Below are 23,613 nucleotides of genomic sequence, written 5' to 3'. Positions count from 1 at the left end.
GCGCGGTGACGTCACGAGCGGAGCCGAAGAGAGCCGAGCGGAGCCGAAGATAGCCGAGCCCCGTAACCGGGTAACTATGCAAGGCGAATCAACAGCGGTGACGTAACCGGACAGCGTGGCTAGCGCAAGGGTGCCTATTACGTGGCCGTTTTCCCGTATTGTCCGATCGAGGCTACATAGGGAGCAGCGAAGGCTATTCACAGTCAGTTCTACTGTAACAGCCGCCGAGTTATAAAGTAACAGTCGCCGAGTCGAGACGTAAAGTCAGCCAGTCAGTTGTATTGTGGCATTTGGAGTGTGCTAATTGTGATACTGCAGATAGCAGTAATCGTAAATCTGTAATTTGGGTGATTGTATGAGCGAATGTGAAATAAAATTCGCTATATCAAATACGGCGAGAATTTATTTGTCGCGATATACCCCGCGATACGCGACAATATGTTTAATTGTTTAATATGTTTTAATTATGTTTAATAATAAAGTTATATTACTTTCATCCCACTACATCATTTGATATATCAAAATTAGCATCCAGGGGTTTTATGGATTAACTATGTCATTACTGATTTATTAAAATGGATCCATTTTTTAAATTTGCCAGTAATATTATAACCTAAATTTTAATTAAAAAAATATAATTAAAAATGTCTCAAATATTAAACATTTTAATATTGGTTTACAATCAACCATTATGCTGATGGCCCCTAAGTATACCTTTAATATACTACAAACAGCAGGACACAGAAAAATAAATATATACAGAATGGCCAGATTTTTAAAACTTCACCTGCAATTCCTTCAACATTAAATGAACTAACATTACAAGTTTCATAAACATAACATGCTGACTTTTGCACAGCACAATGCCTGCACAAGCAGAGTGCAATTACAAAACAAAACATCGATTAAGGAACTAACCAAACTACCACCCACCTAACTAACGCCATGGAACCGAGCCCTTCTTGTGAAGATGGCAGTTGTGCTACTATTCAGAAACTAAACTCCCAACACTTTTGGAACCAGAAGGTTCATTACTGTGTACACAAGAGCCCTCCATTGATTCTTATCCTGAGCCAGATCAATCCAGTCCATACCACCCCAGCCAATCTCTCTGAGACCCATTTTTATATCATCCTCCCACCTATATCTAGGTCTTGCTAGTCTTTCTGACTTTACCAACTAACTCCTTTATGTATTCAGCTCCTCCCTAAAGCATGCTACATGCCCTGCTCATCTTGTCCTCCTTGACTTGATCATTCTAATTATACTTCACAAAAATATGAGTAATGAAGCTTCTCATTATGCAGTTTTCTCCTGGCCTCTATCACTTCATCCATCTTGAGTCCAAATATACTCCTCAGCACCCTGATCTCAAACATCCTCAATCTATGTTCCTCCCTTGAAGTCACAGACCCATACAAAACCAAAGGCAAAATTATAGTTTTGTATAGTTTACTTTTTACGTTTTTAGATAGCGCATGAGAAGACAAAAAGTTTCTGAAGTGAATGGTAGCAAGCATTACCCGAATTCAGTCTCCTCTTTAATTTCCTCCACCGTAACCTTGCAAGTCATAGAAGGTAATAGGAAGGGAAGCCGTCCAGGTAGAGGGTTGGAAGCAAAGCTGACAAACTTTCTCTGTAGAAAAATTATTGTTGCAAAATCCAAAGAAGTGAAAACCAGATCAAATCTTGCAGAATCTTCTAAACAAGGTTTTAGTTTAAAAAGTGCTCTTTTGCTGCTGCTGATAATTTTCACGGAGCAAAGCATCACTACAAAACAGAACAGCACCCTTCAAACTTTCTGTATATATAATCCATTCCTCCCCAGTTACCCTTGTTTCAATTTCCTCAATGAAGATAAAGAACATCATCGTCATCATGTAATTATACAATGTCATAACCCAGAAAACCAATTCTGTCATGTCATGATACCCTCTAATTTCATATAACTTTAATTACGTTTAGAGTTACACTTTGTTGTGTATTCAAGTGTGTCAGAAAATCTTTCCATCAGACAGTGCTATACTTACATTCATTAAATGTACAGCATTCACAGCTGCATAATGGATGTCACTTTTTAATATTGGCTTCATTTGAACATCTTTCTTATTCCAAAATTCATACTGATCTTCAATACACACACAGGCTAGTCTCCAGTCAAAGGCATCTGTATCCACTGCAAAAGAATTGCTATCATTATGGCACTGAGCCCAAACCAGAGGTTCCCACACTGTAGAAAGCCTTCCCTTCTCTTTCCCATAATTCACCTCTCTAAAAGTCTATTCTGTCTACCAAATTCACCTCATTCTCCCTTTCGATACAGAACCAGCTGCACATTTATAAAATGAACTAACTAACTAACTCCATGCAGTCAAGTTCATCTTGACAAACTGCCAGTTGTTCAGCTACTCAAGAATTTCTCAACACTTAATAGAAGCAGAAGGTTCATTACTATGCACATAACAGCCCTCCACGGGTCCCTATCCTGAGCCAGATCAATCCAGTCCATTCCAAACTATACTATCCAAGATTGATACTAAGATCCATTTTTATATTATCTTCCCACCTACGTCTAGGTCTTCTTAATGGTGTCTCTCTTCCCTAACAATGGAGATTACTCGACCATCATGCTTACATAACTAACAGCTACCATCTCACAACTTCTCCTGAATGCAACAAACCTCAGAGTCAGGGTCAGAGTTGCTTTACGACTGGCGATTTATCACCAATCAGTTTCTCTTGGAACCGAGCCTCTTGGGGTTCATGATAACAATTTTTTTCAACTGAACCCTTGTGGTCATAGCCCTTATGTAACATCCTCTCTCATGAGAGGACATGTTTACCTCTTATGAATATATTTGGCCTATCGTCAAGTGTACGTATCACACTTATAACATGTTATTGAAAATCCTTCCTTGTGCACTGTATACAAGACCTCCTGTCAGTCCGGGCTATGCACAACAGATCATGTCTATCTTACTTATCTTATGCTACAACGGCAGCTTAATCACTTGAATGGTCATAAGCTTCACCGTTGCCAAGCTTAAGCCTCTTATAATTTCTATGTCTGGCCTCCCCTTGTCCTGTACTGTGAACATGTTCATTTCTGGCTCCATTATTCCGGCCTTCTAGCTGTCATGTCACAATATTCTAACCATCCAAGACATCAACAGCAAAAATCAGATATCCAGAACTTGAAACCCACAATTTTTGGTTAGAGAAAATTTCTTGCCTACAACAGAAAAATATTTACAAATTCAGTCATAAGTTCACTTCCCAGTAAAAGCACATATACGTACCTGGAACTGGAGGATATTCATTACCCCACCTCTTCGTAATGCGTGATCTCCATACTGTTATGTCAGAAAGTATTTCATGGAAGCGTTTACATACCAAGCTTAAAGAACGAGTAATAAATCTTGCATCCAAATATGAACATATATGAAGAAAAATCTGTAACAAAGAAAACTACTATTTTATCCTATTTTTTGGGTATGTTTGTAAAATAATGTGCTAAGGTCAAGGTAAAGTTGTCCCTGTACTTATCAAATTAAGCACTAGTTTGAGGTGAGTGGTCAGCTTCACACCCCAGCCACTTTACCCCCAGGGAAAAAGAGCCCCTGGTACCCATTGACTACGTTGGGTGGGCCTCACAGCCAGTCTGGATGACATGGAGTAGATAAAATTCTTTACCCTACAGGGGCCTGAACTCCAACCCCTCAGTCATCCAGGCAGTAGCCAATCACTATACCAACTACGCTATCCCAGCTCCTATCTAAAATCAGGGGTACCAGTATTATTTTTGGAGGTCCATCTATGTGAAAAAACTCAGATTTGACTGGATGTAATATTACCTTTGGTCCAAGACAGCTCCTCTAAATTCATAATGCATTTTCTTTATTCTGAATAACACTGATCTATCAGTGTTGCCGACAGACAAGAAAGGAAATGACATAAGAAAATGGGGCAGGTGAGAAATGCATGTACTAAGTTTTGATTGAAAACCTAAAGGTAGACTTAGGCATAAATTGGATAATATTAAGATGAATTTAATGTAAATAAGTGTGCGAGGGTGAAGCTGATAGAACTGGGCTCCAATATGGTCCACTGGAATGCACTTGTGAACACAGTGATAAAACGTCAGAGTTCCATAATGGTGGGGAAATTGTTGAGGGGTCAATGGCTATTAACTTCTTAGGATGGACACTATACACAGTCAGAGCGAGTCAGTTACTTAGTTGTTGATTTGTTATCTCATAAACCAGAATTTGATATGCAGATCTAGCACTATTGATTGTCCTATTGATGCACATGTGTGTTCAATTCAATTCAATTCAATTTATTTCAAATTCAGGTTGGTGGGTTGTGTTCTCTCATGTTGTGTGTTGTGTGTCTTGTTCATCAATGATGGATATAATACAGCAATAACATAAACAATACACAGTATAAATACATATAACTGTAGTAAACTGTAATTACATAAATGAATACAAATTCTAAATATGATCCCAAAATGACAACAGTTTTGGTTGCAAACATAATTAAAGATTCAAAAGATGACAAACCTCTACTGGAATGTTTTCTAAGGACCACTGTTTAACACTGGTGTCACTGCATTCAACCGCTGACACATCACACATTTCAATGTTGCTCTGGAATGAATGAGTACTAAAAATTAATCCTGTGCAATTATTCTCATTTTAACACAAATGTGAGGAAAGCTGTTCAGGTGTTGAGGGTTTTGTCCGTTTGTCTGTTGGGTTATGCTTATGAGGAAAGTAGGTTTATCAAATCACTCTAAATGCTGTTAAAATCAAAAAGATAAATTAATGCTGAAATGTTTATAAACATTTATCATTATTTATACAAATGGGGCCTTTACAATACACAATGTGCAGTACGTTCTAGCCATCGAGCTTTACTGAGTCTACACAATTAACTCTGCAAACTGCATTTCGTAACAATTTAACTTTGAGCACTTCAGTTCCTCATTTTAACACAAATGTGAGGAAAGCTGTTCAGGTGTTGAGGGTTTTGTCCGTTTGTCTGTTGGGTTATGCTTATGAGGAAAGTAGGTTTATCAAATCACTCTAAATGCTGTTAAAATCAAAAAGATAAATTAATGCTGAAATGTTTATAAACATTTATCATTATTTATACAAATGGGGCCTTTACAATACACAATGTGCAGTACGTTCTAGCCATCGAGCTTTACTGAGACTACACAATTAACTCTGCAAACTGCATTTCGTAACAACAATTTAACTTTGAGCACTTCAGTTCCTCAAATTGGCTATTCCAGTAAATAATGTACAGGTTATAAACAAATCTTTTGATACTTTTACTGTGACCTATGAGTTTTGTTCCCAACTGACCGCAACAGAAACTCTATATTTATGTAAACTATATAATTACTTCCAACTTCTAATTCTTGGAAGAGTTAGCTATCGACAGTAACAACCTATTAACCACCAAAATAAACACGAAAACAATCCTCAATCAGCTGCTGTTATATACGCAAATACATGTTCTTACTGTGTTCTTGTCCTTCTACTCCCCAACCCGTGGGACGCGTGCGGCTATGTCTATTATGTGCTCATACACCAACACATAAACAAGGAATAACAAAGTATACCACCTGGAAGAACAAGCACAGACTCGGGACATAACAACTTCTGCCCACAAATTGCTTTAGATTCTACAAAGGAATTTAGCCTAAATTTGAGTGCTTAAATTAGAACGTGCTCGAAGTTATATAACTTGGCACAAAAACGTAAGGAGGTTGTTCTTTGTTGGAAAATATATTTATTTGAAAAAAAAAAAATTATATATATATATATATATATAGATACATGTATATACAAAAATGGCCTAGACAATGCCCATCCGCTCCTTGTTGAATTTCTTTAATTATGGGAAGTAATTGTTGAATTTGATACGTGCGACACAGTGCCATCTATATTAGTAATTCAAAGTACTTCAAATATTAGTAACCAGTCACGTTCATATGGTTTGCGTAGCGAGTGTTGGCGGTTTATTTAAATTGTCCTGCTGTATCTGATCTGATGTCATATGCGAATTTCCCTTTCCAATAATGTGTGATTATCGATAGTGACCATGGCGTTGCCTATCTATATTTAATGAATGGTGCCCAGTCCCTCCTAAATTTGTAGTATTTTTAGTACTGCTATAAGTAGGTGTATTGGTATGCAATTCAAATAAAGTTGATGAAGTAATTATTATTGTGTTGTTCCATTCCATTTACATATTATATCACATATTTACACATCTTCTTAAATGCTAAGGGAAAAGATGTCCCTGTACCTAATTAATTAAGCACCACACCATGAAGAGGTACTGGGAGTGGAGGCATAGCTTCACTGTTCTTCACCATGGAACTAGATGGGAGGTGAGTGGTCACTGTCACGCCCCGGCCACTTTACCTCCGGCAAAGGTCCCCCTAGTACCCACTGGATAGGAGGCTATGTGGGCCCCAGAGCAAATTTGGATGATGTGGAATACAAAAAAATCTCTTGCCTCTTCCAGGAATTGAACCCAGGCAATCCAGTTAATAGCCTGTTACTGTACTGAGGTGTTCTAACTTTCTTAGTGTTTATTACCCTATGACTATGTACAGAACCTCGTGTAAATAAAACGATTCCTTTAAACTTAATTTCATTAAGGACTACATATTTCTTTTTCATATATTCTTCAGTCTACTCAATACTTATTTATCTAACAGCTTGATATGTATTCAAGTAACTAACGCTTGATAAAACAACCTAAACGTTCAATTGAGCATACTAAAAACTGCCATTCAACACAGCATTGCACCAACAATTTACTCCACCTCCCGTTATCATAACCTGTTTTGTTAAGTCCTTTTTAACATTACCCTCCCATCACTACCTCAGTTTTCTATTATATGAAAAATGACTTACTTCCTGCATCCCTCTTGCATCCAAATATTTTCATTAGCATTTTTATGGGGTTATGGTACTATTATGCCTATGTGTCTGACCCCTCTCTAATAATTTTCGAAACAATAGTTGGTTCTTCATGTAACTCAGTATGGATATAAACCAAAGAGATGTCCCTCACTCCTCTTCTTAATGTAGTGGCCGATTTACGGTCCACTTGGCCCTATTCATCGATCTAAATATGTCCAAAAGTACAGTGAAAATAAATCCATAGAAATGAACTAATTACTTCTAACAATATGGGAAATTTTTCTTCCTGCCATTAATTAAAACGTACTCTTTGTTTTTCACTTAAGTGATAAATTTTCAAATTGTTCAGTAACTCTTTGTGGCTGGCCTCCGCCTTCGCCTGGTAGCTTCTCGTTTCTTCTCGCATGGCCATTATTTGTTGTGACTCCATTCTTCTTCTTTTTTTTTTTTTTTTTAATGTAACGCTTGTTGTGCTCGTAAATTCAATCATTCCTCGTAAATCGAGGCGTGTTTAAGTTCGCTCCTTGTCGGTCACGTGTGCAAGTCCAATCCTTTAAATTCGATCCGATTAATCCCACTTCTGACACTAGTTGTCACGTGACAATTAACTCCACGTGGGTCTCGGATTTAGCGAATCTTTATTGGACACTCACACTTACACACCGTACAGTTATTACCACTTGCAGTATCACAATTACTGCCTCTACTTCAATGCGACATCTCAACTGTTCTTGGTCGTGGCTGAATCCAAATTGTCTCGTTCGTACGTGTCCAAGTCCAAGTCTAAGTCCAAGTCACATTGCGACCGACGGTCAGTCAGTCGCAATGTGACTTGCTGTCGAGTGGTGAAGTTAGTTGTCACGTGAAAAATAACTTCACGTGGGTCTCGGATTTAGCGAATCTTTACTGGATACTCACACTTACGCTCTTTACAATTATTATCAGTTGTAGTATCACTTGGCTTCTGTCTCAATAATCAATTCTCAATTCTCTAATACTCAACTTCCGTTCGAGGCCAGGCCCTTTATATAAGGAGCACACGGACTCAATAGAGGACACCCCTCGCCAAGGTTCGATCTCACGTGTTCGGCAATCCGTTGCTTCGGGAACGTTCTTTATAGATTACAGCGGTAAAGTGTTTCGTCTCATCCGTTTTTACTCAATGACAATTCGTTGCTACGATTTGTCGCTGCGGGAACTCCAAAATTTCCACGTATTCGTTGTCGTGGAACGGAAGTGTCCGTTCCTATTGTAGCGGTTGTCGCGGTGATGGACGTAAGGTAACGCGTCACAATATATTTACAAATTTAATCTTAATTCCTATTTCTATGCACAATATATACAAGGCCTCTGTCAATCCAGGCTCGGCACAGCAGATTATGCCCTATTTCTAGAAGTATTCGCTACCACGGCAGTCTAGTCACTAGAACGGTCGTATGCCTGACCGCCGCCAGGTTTAAGCCTCTTATACTTTTTATGTCGTGCTTCGCCTTGTCCGATGTTGCGAACATTATCATTTTCATGATTTTGTATGACTTCTGCTTGTTTCCTGCATAATTTTGTTATATAGTCATATACGTATGGGATTTTGAATGCCATGTGCAAATCGCGGACCGGTGTGGCCCCTTGGAAATTTGCCAGTGGTGCGGAGAACCTTGTTTTGCAGGCGCTGCAGTTTCACTAGATGGGTGTCTGCCGCGAATTCCCAGGCGGGACTAGCATAAGTCATTACGGATCTAATGAGAGCTTTGTGGAGGGTCATTTTAATGTTAACGCTCAATCGCTCACTTTTGAATACTCTAATGAATGTTCTGAAGACCTTGGCGAAGAAGTTGCAGGTGGCAACCTCTTTAGGGGGCGTGATTTCAGCGGCTGCCACTTTTTTCTTCAAGGTCGGGGCGGCCTCATTGGTACCGTGCCGCTTGCGCTGCCGGACTTCTTTCCAACCGTCCTCCTGGGTTGAAGAGGACTTAGTTGCCTCAGACTGAGCAGTTTGCTCACCTTCAGCACGGCCTTTAACTCCTGTAAGGCGACTGTGTATGTACCATACAGGGCACGTGCTGTCTCTGGCTCTGCTTATATAGGCGTTCTGCGGACCGGATACCATACACCATTCCTCACAGTTCCGTTTCTACTATTTCGACAGACTGCTGTTATGCAACGAACCTTTCTTCGGTTGTTCATCTCCAGGGAAACGCGTTCGTTGTCTACGCCACAGTTCACTGTTATTGCGTTACCATGGAAGTATCTGTTCCAAACACGTTACAATATTCACTCACTTCATGTATGTTTTTTTTACATTTATTTCATTTAAAACCATCCATTAACTCCTCATAACTCACGTCTTGCAACGTAAAATTTTTCTGCTGCTAATACAGAGGTCATGAAAGTTTCTAAGGTGAGAGCACCACTTTCGCCACTAGACGGTACAAATGTGGCTCAACGAATCTCATCTTCAGTGGGATGTAGTCCTCACTGAGATAATTTCAGGCACATAAAAAAAGAGTAGCAGCTCAAATACAATAACAGAAAAGCAGAAATAGCATATAATACCCACCATATAAAACACATTAATATAACATGGTTCATATTACAGATAAATCAAACATGGGTTTAGACACAAACACATTGCATAACATAATCTGAATTAAACATCTATAAGGGTCTAATACATCAAAAGGAAAGCATAGCAGACTCCTTCAACACACTCTGTAACCTAATGATGACCAGTTAGGTAGACAGATATTGTGAAATAAAACAGAAAGAAGAAATCTCAAAACCTAGCAGATTTTGATTGAGTTGCATGAGGAGAGATAAGAATCAGGACAGTATTCACGTTCACATAATGAGGAATCTGAGGCTATGAATAAAAGGTGAAAATACAACAAGGCCCAGAAATAAGGACAGTAAAGTAAATTGAAAACATACAGAAATTTCAGTTCATAAATTTTCCTATTTTATTTCATATAATGTGGCATACATTGGAAGTGCCTAACATGACATACATTTAAACACAGAATACACATGTGAGATTTGAGGTTCCCAAGGTGGTTAATGTTGTCTGAGGTGCGACAACATGTAGTCTGATAGAAAGATACTAATGTTTCTGGGAAGCTGGCTGCCTCCATCTTCAGGATAATGGTGTAAGCTGTGTGGAAAATGAGGGTGCACATGCAGAGTAAGGAGGAAATGAAAGGGGCTACATTCATGTCCCTGGGAGATGGTATCCCTTAAAGAGGCAGGGCCAAACATTTCAGGGAAAAATATAGGAAATATTTTTTGACGAAAAGATGTTAAGAAAATTCGTTTCTGAGAAAGAAGTGCAAGGAGGTAGGCTGGATGGTACTGTCATCTGCTGGCCTGTTCGCATCCCTTTCCCTTTCTTTCTTTCTTTCCCTATATCTGTGCACTCAGCTTCCAACGTGCCTTACTCTTCTATAATGAAGGTGAGGGCAGTGGATTCCTCCAAAACGCAGGTACCTTTCTACCAGACTACATGGTGTCACATCCCATTAAACAGTAGTCTTCTGAATCTACAGATTATACAGCTTTTATGTCACATACTTTATGCTACAAGCCGGAAGCTCGCGGGTTCAAGTCCCGATGAAGTCATTGGAATTTTTCAGTTGACCTAATCCTTCCAGCCGCACTAGGCCCTGGGGTTTACTCAGCCTCTAACAGAAATGAGTACCAGGAATTAATTAAATAACTTTCCTGGGGAGTAAAGCGCGGCCGGTGCGTAAAGGCCAACAACCTTACTGCCATCTTTGAGCTGATTGTGTAGATAGTGTGGGACCCTCAACGTCTCACAACACTATGGGCCTTCATGGCTTGGTACAGGGATAGCTTTACTTTTTTTATTTACTTTTGAAATATTTGTAACAAATATAAAATTCTGCCAAAAAAGAAATTAAAAAGAATTCTGTATTGTGCAATGTGTTGATCTTGCAAATGTTGTCCTATAATAAATGAATTTGGGGAGTTCTAAAATTCTTTATTAGATTTGATCCTGTCTCTTCAACTCACTTGATTCAACAAATTTGTAATTCTCGTTTTAAATACTGCAACATGTACTGAACAATGTGCTTAGGAATACGTATGTTTAAAGACCATCCTTAAATTCCAGTGGAAAAGCAAGAATAATCAAGGTACTGGAAACATCTCTATTTATAAATAAATGTGTTTTATTTTGGATAAAAAGTGGATTTGAAATGCGGAATAGGTGGAAACATCATGATTCTTATATAGTATAAAATTTAACACATCAACATGGTATTATGCAATTGTGAGCAGAATAAAAGAATTAAAATATATAACAGAATGTTACAAGTTGTTATGTATAAATGTGAAACATGAAAAGATGTTAAATGTACAGGAGAGGAGAATGTTGATGGAAGTATATAGATCAATAATTGAACAAAGGGTTTGGAGAATCATGACTAACAAAGAACTGAGGGAATTATATAAAATCCCTGACCAGGTATGAGATATTATATGAAGAAGGCTGGAGTGGTTGAGACATGTGATTAGAAGGGATTAAACAAGGGTGACTAAGAAAACTTATAAAAATAAGTCTGAAAGTGGTTGACAAGTGGGAAGGGCCAGACTGAGATGGCTGGAAGTTGTACAACATTATCTACAGGAGCTGAAACAAAACAGATGATTGGACAGGGCAAATAGTAATAGGTATCTTGTCATACTGGAGGCAAAGGCTCTTAGGTAACGATAAGCCACAGAATAAGTATGCAAGTAAGCATGGGATAATTTGTAATGCAAAGGTATGAGGTCTGGTGTCAAATACTAGAGAGTACTGAATGTGATTTATATTTAAAAAAACAAAATTACTTAAGTTGTTAATCAATTTATAGTTACATTATAACCTGATTTCAGTTAGAGGTACTTTTCATGTTCTGACAAATTGCACCATAGCACTCCAAAGCAGGGACTACAACAAGCAGGTACAGCATGCTCTTTCACTGTGCTTCAAATATATTCCAGTTCCAGAGATGCCAAGTATCAGCAACCATTCCGAGCCACTTTCACTATTTCGGGCTGACCAGGTAGTGTCTCTACACCAATGAGAATCATTGAGCTGTTTAGCTTTAGTTCAGGTGTACTCTCTGTGTCCACTTCATCTTCTATGTAGCTCATATTTGCATTCTGATCCAAAAGGAGTATGTGTCCTCCCACTGAAATGAAGCAAGACCTTTCAGTTCTGATTCTGTTATTACCGTCACTAATTCTCATCCTCTTTCTGTTTGGTGATATGATAAAGTCCCATAAATGTATGTGCTTCTGATCATCCAGCATGAAGGGGAAATTTTCTATGGTGAATACAAAGTAACAATCATATGAAGATTTTCAGCTATTTAACCTTTAAACGCCGGACTTCTGAAATAGTGGTAAGCTTGAGCTGGCCAGAGTTTATTTAAATGCCTGCTGCTGGTGCCCGTTTAAATGCCCGTTGGTACTCTGCGTTTAAATGTCCGTTTCTGTTAGTGCGCCTAAACAATTTTAAGCATTGTGTTTAAAAATGCTGTATCTAACTCAATTTTTATGAAAAATGGATGGAATTATTTTTTTTTGTATCAGCAAAGAACATACTGTCGCATATTATAACGGAAGATTTGAAAATTTACGTACAAAGAGTTACTCTATTTTCAATTTTTTGTCTTTTAATTTTGATGAGTACTGCAAAAATGATTTCCCAGTTCTTCACAGAGTTGTTCTGCATTACAAATTCATTTCTGTTTGTAACACTTGACAAATTTTAGCAGTCCCTGGTGTCATAAAACAGATGGAAGCAATAAAATCATTTGGTCTTCTGCTAGCACTGCTTACACTTTTCGGATTTTCGAATCTTTGACTGAAGGTCAGAAGAATGAAAGAATGGCTATTCAAGAGAAAGCTAGAGGGGTCCCTTCTTCAGTTCTAAGGCCTTCCGTTATAGCTGCAAAAGCTTGTTGCCCTTTCTATGGGCCTGAACAGACAGCTGCATCGCGGCTGAGATTCAGAGTGCGGTCAGTTTTCTGTGCGTGCTTAGTGAAATCGAATACTGTAGTTTTATTTCAGCCTAGATATACATCAAGCAGATAACAACAAAAAAGGTATGTACATCGAATTTTACTATATATTTTTAACACATAGATCTACGGAATCTGCAATAAAAGTACTGGCTCATGGATGAGTTTGGGCATAACTCATATGTATACTCTTTTTTGTTGTTGTTCACCTAGGTATCATTTTAATTTTTCGATTAGGGCTTTACTCAAGACTGTCTGGTAATTACTACATTTAAAAATAAATATTTAGGACTGTGCATTCGTTTCTATCAGCGGCATGTGCGCGCGCTTCCCCTAGCATAGTTTAAATGCCCGACTGGCCAAAATGGGGTACTTTGGCCACGACGACCTTACTCACCACTGGCACAAACGGGGCACTTCGGCACTTAAAGGTTAAATTTGTTTAGTCTCTTGGGGTGGGGTGAGACTGAGTCCACTTGGTACGTCAGCCACTAACTGTCCTATCTTACCAGCCCCAGACTGGGGAGACAGCCTGACCCAGTGTCATTTTATTCACCACAAATCCCACATGACTTGACCTGGGTCCGAACCCGGCCATCATGGTGGGAAACTGGCGACTAACCACCTGAGCTATGGCACAGCCTTATTTTTCAGCTATATAGTCATACTCTATGTTTCATATTATACATACTTCATGACAATGAACCTAGATCTTAATATGTGAGATGTGAGTTTATCATAGCAGTGACTATGAAGATTAACTGTCTGTAATCTTCATAGTTATTCAGTCATCAAAATCACTGGGCCTTTGGACTCTGTCCATTGCCCAGTATTCCAGAAACTAGAAAACACATTTCAGAAACTGGATCTGCCTCCATCCTCAGGTGAGGGGGGAGGGGGAAGACACCTACTTGGGTGGGCCATAATTATTAATAATCCTTTTTTTTCAGTTCCTTATTGTATTCATGTTTACCCCTTCATTGGCCACTGGCTGAATAAATTGGCTCAGCATACTTATGTCATACATGCTACAGCCATATAATCAACCAGCTGTCTGTCAGTTACTACAGTATTTCTGTCAATAGACAGCATCTGATATGATACACTGACGTTTGGAGTAAACAACAGGCTTTAACATGATCTACTTCTGTTGTTGTTTGAAGGTCATTACAGCAAGTATTGTAGGGTTTTCTGTACAGCTGTATTTACAACTATGCAACCTTCATGCTTCTAGTATGTAATTCTGTGGTAGGCTTTGTAATTCTGTATTTCAGTGGTGAATATACAAACATTGCAATATTGACAGATGATAAATACATGGACGTTAAGCAGGCTTTGTAATTAAAAGATAAAACAAGCGAGTAGTTTTATACATAAGAGAGAGAGAGAGAGAGAGAGAGAGAGTGGTTTTACCAGACTACACATGTGTAACATTTATATATCTCTGAGGTAACCAGTCATGTCTACAATTTGTGATAACAGAATTATTTGAATGATATATATTTAGGAATAAAAAATGAGTGAAAGGGTTAATAGCTAGGAACAACAGGGAAGCAAACAAGTGTTTACCTTTCTCAAGTGGTTTGCACCTGCAGTCTACACCTAACACAAGCTTCACCACCCTTCGTATCCTGCGTGCAGGTTGCCCAGGGCTCATGTTCATCAGCAATCTGGAATTATTGTCCTTCCTTGTAGACAGTTTGTACACTGTGCCTGAGTTGCAGTAGAGTTCAGTGAAATTGCTAGGAGGACTGTCATCACAGGTAGGACATGAAATGGCAGCACCTAGTGAAGAATAATTAATTTAAGTCACCACCAAAAACCCTTACCAACCCATCATCTAGGCCCACGACAATCATACCTGCTACCACACCAAGTTCTCTTCATATCAACCACCAAAATTACAACCCAAACACAACCACCTCCATGTTTCACTCCCTCCCATCTTACAACACTTATAACCATTATCACAGGGAGGTGTTGGGAGGAGAGAACAGGATTAGAGGGTAGAAGTGTAAGTGTGATATGAGGAGAAGAGCCTGAAACTCAAGGGAAGATGGAAGAGGGCAGGATAAAGATTGGGAAGTGATGAGAAGGTTGGTGGGCGGTGTGTAGGAGAAGAGGGGAAGGAGTATGGAACTGGATAAAGTGGGAAGGAGGAGAAAAAGTAGTAGGGAGTGCTCAGAATTACTGGGCTTTTGGACTTTGTCCACCGCCCTGTATTCAAAAAAACATAAAAGAGCACAGAATTTTGGAAACTGGATCTGTTTCTGTCCTCAAGTGTTGGAGACAATTGCTCTGTTTGGACACGGGAAAAAAAAAACTGAACAACTGGTCCAGTCACACTTTCATAAGTGTTATACACCACCTGTTACATTAGGATCTACGTCAGCTTGAGGTAATGCGTACGATGGTACAGGTCCTTCTTCTCCCGATGGGGTTTCCATTTCGTGGTCCACATCCACAAACTGTGCGTTCAGTCCCTCGGTTCCATTCATACTGTTCAGTGTGCTACTGTCTGCTTGAATCACATCAACCTGTACTTCATCTGCAAGGAGTATAATTTCATATAAAAGCAGGATGAATAAGCCAGCAACTGAAGATGAAATACATACGCAGCTTTACAGGCAACTTGTGAAACCATTGAAAGCACAAACATACAGATGATATTTCTACTTCACTTCATTCTGCGTTTTATGATTAGATATCCACAATTAAACATTTACTGAAAATTATTTTGTCAGTAGAATCATTCTGAATCAGGCACACCACCTGCTTTGCCACACACCTGACTGCTCTGGCCTGCGCTGCTACTTCAATGCACTGGGGATTGTCTGTGGGTCCTGATTGGCCAGAGCACTACCTCATGATGGGGACACTCAAAGGTCAAAGGGCTGGGGCTACACAAAAAGGTATCCTCTAGTTCTCCAGGTTGGGGATTGAGCATGAGGCTAAGAACCCAAGCTCAGAAAATAATATGTGTAAAGAAACCTTATCTCAGAATGAAAGTAGATAGGTAAATTCTTTTCCTGGAATTCAATTTTTTCACTTGTATGAAATTAGTCAACATGGTGGTCACCTAGAACACAATGGATATGTCTGACAAAGGCTAAATATGTGTGTTTTTTATAATAAGCAGTATAAAAATCGTTATCTGATCAATATGAGGATGTAATATTGGCTCTTTGCACAGGTTTCTGAAACATTAGATGAAAGAAAAATATCTCTTATAAGTTTCACAAACTACCATCTAATTATTTAAGAATATAACTATCAGTTTTAAATTTTGAGTAACTATAGTTCTGTAAAGTTTTGTTTACATCTGATTGGAATATCTAAGAAGATACTGAAGAATAGTCTATATCAAGGAACTGTACAATATAGGGCTGGAAGCTTTTGTATGATTGCTGATGAATTGTGTGTGGCTACTTACTGATGTTTGCAGTCACCTCTTGAAAATCTTGTGGCAGGACATCAACAGCTTCCAGTTCATCAGAGAGGGATTCTTGCTTTGTAATGACTCCATCTTCATTGAAGATGTCTGGCTGAGGATGAGGCAGCTTCTCATTCCTGCAGCCTCCATCAGTGGTGTACTTCTACAGACACACAGCTACCATCACAACTCTGTCTACTACAACACTGTACGTACACTGTCTTGACTAGTCTGGCTGTGTTATGTTGCAGTGTGGTCATAACATTTACAAGCAAAGAATATGCTGAGATGCATTTCATGATAATATTCATGTCAGCTCCCACACACACATTTAATGATGTATTGTTTCGGGAATCATGTCTCCATCATTTAAAAGGTTAAAATTGATGTGAATTACCTCAAGATTTACAGAAATTTGCTACCCTCCTATAGGCAGATGCTCTAACAGAAATGAGTACCAGGAATCTTCCTGGGAGGTAAAAGCGGCTGGCACATAAGGCTGACAACCTCACCTCCATCTGTGAGCCAAATGTCTAGAAAATGTGAGATCCTTGATGTCTCACAATGCTATGTGCCTCCACGGCCTGTTACAGGGATAGCTTTACGTTTAACTTATGGGCTGATGTCTTTTACCCTGTTCTGCTTACTCCTAGGGGTTCATTTAGGGGCCTACTCCCAGTCCTCCATCTTACTGTGTACAGTCACTGAAAAATAATTCGGTGTTTCAGTGTTAGTATATTGGTAAATTCGAGACATGTTATTGTGATATGCAGAAACCCCTCAGGTCTTGTCCTCAACTGTTCTGTGCAGTGTTAGTGTTGCAATGATTGATGTCCATTATTAGTCATACAGTGGTAGTCATGTATGTCAGTCAGTCAGTGAGAAAGCTGGATGGATAATTCTTGGAAATGACTCAGGAAAGAACTTAAGCACAATGAGTTATATCATGGCTGGAACATGTAGAGAGTGATTTATGAGCTATGAAAGTGAAAAGATGGAGACAGAAGGTAAATAAGAGATGAGAATAGGGATCTGTTTCAGTGGAGGCCAATGTTCTTATTGGAGTGGTCAGCAGTAAGCAAAGTAAGTAAAGCTATCCCTGTACCAGGCCATGAAGGCCCATAGGGTTGTGAGGCATTGAGGGTCCCACATTATCCAGACAATCGGCTCAATGATGGCGGTAAGGTTGTCAACCTTACGCACCGGCCGCGCTTTACTCCCCAGAAAAATTATTTAATTAATTCCTGGTACTTATTTCTGTTAGAGGCTGAGTGAACCCTAGGGCCATAGTGCAGCTGGAAGAATTAAGTCAATTGAAAATAATCCGATGACCTCCTCGGGACTTGAACCCACGACTTTCCGGCTTGTAGAATAGCCCCTCAACGTAAGTTGCAGATTTAATAATCGCAATGTATAAAAAACATGTGAGTTTAACGTGGCTCTGAAATTTTCTAGATTTTATTCAGGGAAAGAATATGAATTCAGTCTTTGATAGGTAATAAAATTCTGGAAGTAACTTTCCACATCCACCCAGTCTGTCAAAACAACGCTGTGAATTTCAGAACTATTCCGAAGTACACTGTGGTACAACCTGGAATAACATACCGTTCATAGTCGCTGTTGTGAAAACCTCAAATCCAACAATGCAAGTTAAAATGAACTCACTGTTGACACTGACAGTTCTTGCTGGTAATAGTCATATACTCTGACAATTGCAGGAGCTGGGTTTTCTACTTCTGTCTCCTGTACCACAAGAAAGCCAACGCACTGCCTCCTGGTTGAGAGCTCTTCAAAGTACAAATTCACATGATCCTTAGCTTCCTCCCACCGCTTGACACCTGCAACAGCACTCCAGATCTTACACATTCCTTGCATGATGGCCTGCATAATGGAGCTATGAAAATATTTTACCATCTCTGAAACCACTCATTAGATTTTAATGAAATTTAGTAAAGGGACTATGTCAAAAGTTGTAACATAACTATCGAACCAGAGGTAGCCCAATACCCTGGCTTTATTGATAATTTGATATGGCAATGAATGGTGTGCAACAAAAGTAAAAGACGAAACAAGAACTAGAGAAGCTGAAATTAAATTTATGAAAAAAGATATGAAATAAGTTGCATAGTCTATAAAAGAAATAAAGGTATATTAAGTTAGGTGAGGTGAGGTGAAGTGATGTCAGGTGACGTGACGTGACTTGGAGTGATTGGACGAAACTTGACGTGACTTAACGTTACTTGGCGTGACTTAGCATGACTTGGCGTGATTTTACGTGACCTGACGTGACGTGACTTGTGACTTGGCGTGATTTGACGTGACTTGACATGACATGACGTGAGGCGAGACGCGGCGAGTCGAGGTTAGGGTAGGCTAGGCTAGGTTAGGTTAGATTAGGTTAGGTTAAATTCGGTTAGGTTAGGCTAGGATAGGTTAGGCTAGATTTGCACAGAAGACCTGTGCGCAACAATCAGTAACTGAGGGGTACCATTCCCTGCTGTTAAGTTAGGTGAGGTGAGTTGAGGTGAGGTGAGGTGAGGTGAGGTGACTTGACGTGACTTGGCCTGATTTGGCTTGACTTGGGGTGACTTGACGTGACTTGGCGTAACATGATGTGACTTGACTGACATGACGTGACTTGGCGTGATTTGACGTGACTTGGCGTAACTTGACGTGACTGGAAGTGATTTGACTTGACTTGACGTTACTTAACGTGACATAACGTGAGGCGAGGCGAGGCAAGGCTAGGCTAGGCTAGGTTAGATTAGGTTACATTAAATTGGGTTAGGTTAGGTTAAGTTTGCGCTGTAGACCTGTGCGCATCAATCAGTAACTGAGGGGTACCATTCGGTGCTGTTAAGTTAGGTGAGATGAGGTGATGTGAGGTCAGGTGACGTGACGTGGCGTGACTTGGCGTGACTTGACGTGACTTGCCGTGACGTTGCGTGACTTCGCGTGATATGACGAGATTTGACGTGACTTGGCGTGACGTGACTTGACTTGGCGTGACGTGACTTGACATGACTTGGCGTGACTTCACGTGTCATGGCGTGACTTGACGTGAATTGACGTGACATAACGTGAGGCGAGGCGAGATGAGGCTAGGGTAGGTTAGGTTAGATTAGGTTATGTTAAATTAGGTTAGGTTAGGTTAGATTAGGTTAAGTTAGGTTGGGTTAGGTTAGGTTGGGTTAGGTTAGATTAGGTTAGGTTAAGNTTGACGTGACTTGGCGTGACTTGACGTGACTTGGCGTAACTTGACGTGACTGGAAGTGATTTGACTTGACTTGACGTTACTTGATGTGACATAACGTGAGGCGAGGCGAGGCTACGCTAGGCTAGGTTAGGTTAGATTAGGTGACATTAAATTAGGTTAGGTTAGGTTAGATTAGGTTAAGTTTGGTTAGGTTAGGTTTGCGCAGTAGACTTGTGCGCATCAATCAGTAACTGAGGGGTACAATTCCAAGCTCTTAAGTTAGGTGAAGTGACATCAGGTGACGTGACGTGACTTGGCGTGACTTGACGTGACTTGCCATGAAGTCGCGTGACTTGGCCTGATTTGACGAGATTTGACGTGACTTGGCGTGACGTGGCTTGACGTGTCATCAGGTGACTTGACGTGAATTGACGTGACATAACGTGAGGCGAGGCGAGGTGAGGCTAGGGTAGGTTAGGTTAGATTAGGTTATGTTAAATTAGGTTAGGTTAGATTAGGTTAAGTTAGGTTGGGTTAGGTTGGGTTAGGTTAGGTTAGGTTTGCGCTGTAGACCTGTGCGCATCAATCAGTAACTGAGGGGTGCAATTCCCTACTGTTAAGTTAGGTGAAGTGAGGTGAAGTGACGTCAGCTGACGTGACGTGACTTGGCGTGACTTGCCGTGATTTGACGTGACTTGCCGTAACTTGACGTGACTGGAAGTGATTTGACTTGACTTGACGTTACTTGATGTGACATAACGTGAGGTGAGGCGACGCTAGGCTAGGCTAGGCTAGGTTAGGTTAGATTAAGTTACGTTAAATTAGGTTAGGTTAGGTTAGGTTAGGTTAGGTTTGCGCTGTAAACCTGTGCGCATCAATCAGTAACTGAGGGGTACAATTCCCTGCTGTTAAGTTAGGTGAGGTGAGGTGAAGTGACGTCAGGTGACGTGACGTGACTTGGCGTGACTTGCCGTGACGTCGCGTGACTTGGCGTGACTTGCCGAGATTTGACGTGACTTGACGTGAGTTGGCGTGACCTGATGTGACATGGCGTAACTTGACGTGACTGGAAGTGATTTGACTTGACGTTACTTGACGTGACATAACGTGAGGCGAGGCTAGGCGAGGCGAGCCTAGGCTAGGTTAGGTTAGATTGGGTTACGTTAAATTAGGTTAGGTTAGATTAGGTTAAGTTAGGTTAGGTTTGGTTAGGTTAGGATTGGGCAGTAGACTTGTGCGCTACAATCAGAAACTGAGGGGTATAATTCCCTTCTGTTAAGTTAGGTGAGGTGAAGTGACGTCAGGTGACGTGACGTGACTTGGCGTGACTTGCCGTGACGTCGCGTGACTTGCCGTGACGTCGCGTGACTTCGCGTGATTTGACGAGATTTGACGTGACTTCGCGTGAAGTGACTTGACGTGACTTGGCGTGATTTGACGTGACTTGGCGTCACTTGACGTGTCATGGCGTGACTTTACGTGTCATGGCGTGACTTGACGTGTCATGGCGTGACTTGACGTGACATAACGTGAGGCGAGGCGAGGCGAGGTGAGGCTAGGGTAGGTTAGGTTAGATTAGGTTATGTTAAATTAGGTTAGGTTAGATTAGGTTAGGTAAGGTTTGGTTAGGTTAGGTTTGCGCTGTAGACCTGTGCGCATCAATCAGTAACTGAGGTGTACAATTCCCTGCTGTTAAGTTAGGTGAGGGTAGGTGAAGTGACGTCAGGTGACGTGACGTGACTTGGCGTGACTTGACGTGACTTGGCGTAACTTGACGTGACTGGAAGTGATTTGACTTGACTTGACGTTACTTGATGTGACATAACGTGAGGCGAGGCGAGGCTAGGCTAGGCTACGTTAGGTTTGATTAGGTTACGTTAAGTTACGTTAGGTTAGGTTAGATTAGGTTAAGTTAGGTTAGGTTTGGTTAGGTTAGGTTTGCGCAGTAGACTTGTGCGCATCAATCAGTAACTGAGGGGTACAATTCCAAGCTGTTTAGTTAGGTGAGGTGAGGTGAAGTGACGTCAGGTGACGTGACGTGACTTGTCGTGTCGTCGCGTGACTTGGTGTGATTTGACGAGATTTGACGTGACTTGGCGTGACTTGACGTGAATTGACGTGACATAACGTGAGGCGAGGCGAGGCTAGGGTAGGTTACATTAGGTTATGTTAAATTAGGTTAGGTTAGGTTAGATTAGGTTAAGTTAGGTTGGGTTAGGTTAGGTTAGGTTGGGTTAGGTTAGATTAAGTTAATTAAGGTTAGGTTAGGTTAGGTTTGCGCTGTAGACCTGTGCGTTTCAATCAGTAACTGAGGGGTACTATTCCGTGCTGTTAAGTTAGGTGAGATGAGGTGATGTGACGTCAGGTGACGTGACGTGACATGACTTGACGTGACTTGGCGTGACGTCGCGTGACTTGGCGTGATTTGACGAGATTTGACGTGACTTGGCGTGACGTGACTTGGCGTGACTTGGCGTGACGTGAGTTGACGTGACTTGGCGTGACTTGTGTCATGGTGTGACTTGACGTGAATTGACGTGACATAAAGTGAGGCGAGGAGAGGTGAGGCTAGGGTAGGTTAGCTTAGATTAGGTTATGTTAGGTTAGGTTAGGTTAGATTAGGTTAAGTTAGGTTGGGTTAGGTTAGGTTGGGTTAGATTAGGTTAGGTAAGGTTAGGTTAGGTTAGGTTTACATTGTAGACCTGTGCGCATTAATCAGTAACTGAGGGGTACAATTCCCTGCTGTTAAGTTAGGTGAGGTGAGGTGAAGTGACGTCAGGTGACGTGACGTGACGTGACATGACTTGACGTGACTTGGCGTGACGTCGCGTGACTTGGCGTGATTTGACGAGATTTGACGTGACTTGGCGTGACGTGACATGACGTGACTTGGCGTGACTTGATGTGACTTGGCGTGACTTGACGTGAATTGAAGTGACATAACGTGAGGTGAGGCGAGGCGAGGCTAGGGTAGGTTAGGTTAGGTTAGATTAGGTTATGTTAAATTAGGTCAAGTTAGGTTAGGTTAGATTAGGTTAAGTTAGGTTGGGTTAGGTTAGGTTGGGTTAGGTTAGATTAGGTTAGGTAAGGTTTGGTTAGGTTAGGTTAGGTTTTGCGCTGTAGACCTGTGCGCATCAATCAGTAACTGAGTGGTACAATTCCCTGGTGTTAAGTTAGGTGGGGTGAGGTGAAGTGACGTCAGTTGACGTGACGTGGCGTGACTTGGCGTGACTTGACGCGACTTGCCGTGACGTCGCGTGACTTGGCGTGATTTGACGTGACTTGGCGTGACGTGACTTGGCGTGACTTGACGTGACTTGGCGTGACTTGGCGTGACTTGACGTGTCATGGCGTGAGGCGAGGCGAGGCTAGGGTAGGTTATGTTAGGTTATGTTAAATTAGGTTAGGTTAGGTTAGATTAGGTTAAGTTAGGTTGGGTTAGGTTAGGTTAGATTAGGTTAGGTAAGGTTAGGTTAGGTTTGCGCTGTAGACGTGTGCGCATCAATCAGTAACTGAGGGGTACCATTCCGTGCTGTTAAGTTAGGTGAAGTGAGGTGAAGTTACGTCAGGTGACGTGACGTGATTTGACTGGACTTGACGTTACTTGACGTGACTTTGCGTGACTTGGCGTGATTTGCCATGATTTGAGGTGACTTGACGTGATTTGGCGTTACTTGACGTGATTGGACGTGATTTGACTTGAGGTTACTTGACGTCACATAACTTTAGGCGAGGCGAGGCGAGGCTAGACTAGGCTAGGTAAGGTTATATTGGGTTATGTTAAATTAGGTTACATTACGTTAAGTTAGATTAGGTTAGGTTGAGTTAGGTTGGGTTAGGTTAGGTTAGGTTTGCACAGTAGTCTTGGGCGCATCAATCAGTAACTGAGGGTTACCATTCCCTGCTGTTAAAGAATTAAAAACAGAACTTAAATTAAACAAAATTTAAAATATCAACCAACTAGATTAAACATTCCAACAGAATGCAAATTTTCAAAATTATTAAAAAAAA

General features: G+C 40.7%; 2 protein-coding genes across 7 annotated transcripts in view; both read right to left on the bottom strand.

Annotated features, from left to right (window-relative positions):
* The window catches only part of LOC111873612 (F-box/WD repeat-containing protein 9), a 13,654-nt gene extending 7,884 nt beyond the window's left edge, over positions 1–5,770 (bottom strand). Inside the window, exons 1-4 of one of the 5 annotated variants that reach the window (XM_023868478.2) lie at positions 5,639–5,770; positions 4,566–4,652; positions 3,300–3,453; positions 2,031–2,176 (exon numbers count right to left, since the gene is read on the bottom strand). In XM_023868478.2, coding sequence (XP_023724246.1) covers positions 2,031–2,176; positions 3,300–3,453; positions 4,566–4,640 — 375 coding nt within the window. In that variant the 5' untranslated portion in view covers positions 4,641–4,652; positions 5,639–5,770. The other 4 variants (XM_023868477.2, XM_023868479.2, XM_023868476.2 and 1 more) reach the window with 4 other exon arrangements.
* Positions 5,771–10,796: 5,026 nt separating this feature from the next.
* LOC111873625 (alpha-1-inhibitor 3) overlaps positions 10,797–23,613 on the bottom strand; it is a 58,598-nt gene continuing 45,781 nt past the window's right edge. For both annotated transcript variants that reach the window (XM_023868506.2, XM_023868507.2), the window contains 5 exons: positions 18,072–18,244; positions 16,407–16,569; positions 15,342–15,521; positions 14,543–14,758; positions 10,797–12,139 (listed from right to left, as the gene is read on the bottom strand). In XM_023868506.2, coding sequence (XP_023724274.1) covers positions 11,967–12,139; positions 14,543–14,758; positions 15,342–15,521; positions 16,407–16,569; positions 18,072–18,244 — 905 coding nt within the window. In that variant the 3' untranslated portion in view covers positions 10,797–11,966. The remainder of the gene's footprint in view (positions 12,140–14,542; positions 14,759–15,341; positions 15,522–16,406; positions 16,570–18,071; positions 18,245–23,613) is intronic.

The sequence above is a fragment of the Cryptotermes secundus genome, unplaced genomic scaffold (assembly GCF_002891405.2).
Source record: "Cryptotermes secundus unplaced genomic scaffold, Csec_1.0 scaffold644, whole genome shotgun sequence".
NCBI lineage: Eukaryota > Metazoa > Arthropoda > Insecta > Blattodea > Kalotermitidae > Cryptotermes > Cryptotermes secundus.
The sequence above is the reverse complement of the archived record's forward strand: the minus strand, read 5'-3'. Positions and strand labels throughout refer to the sequence as shown.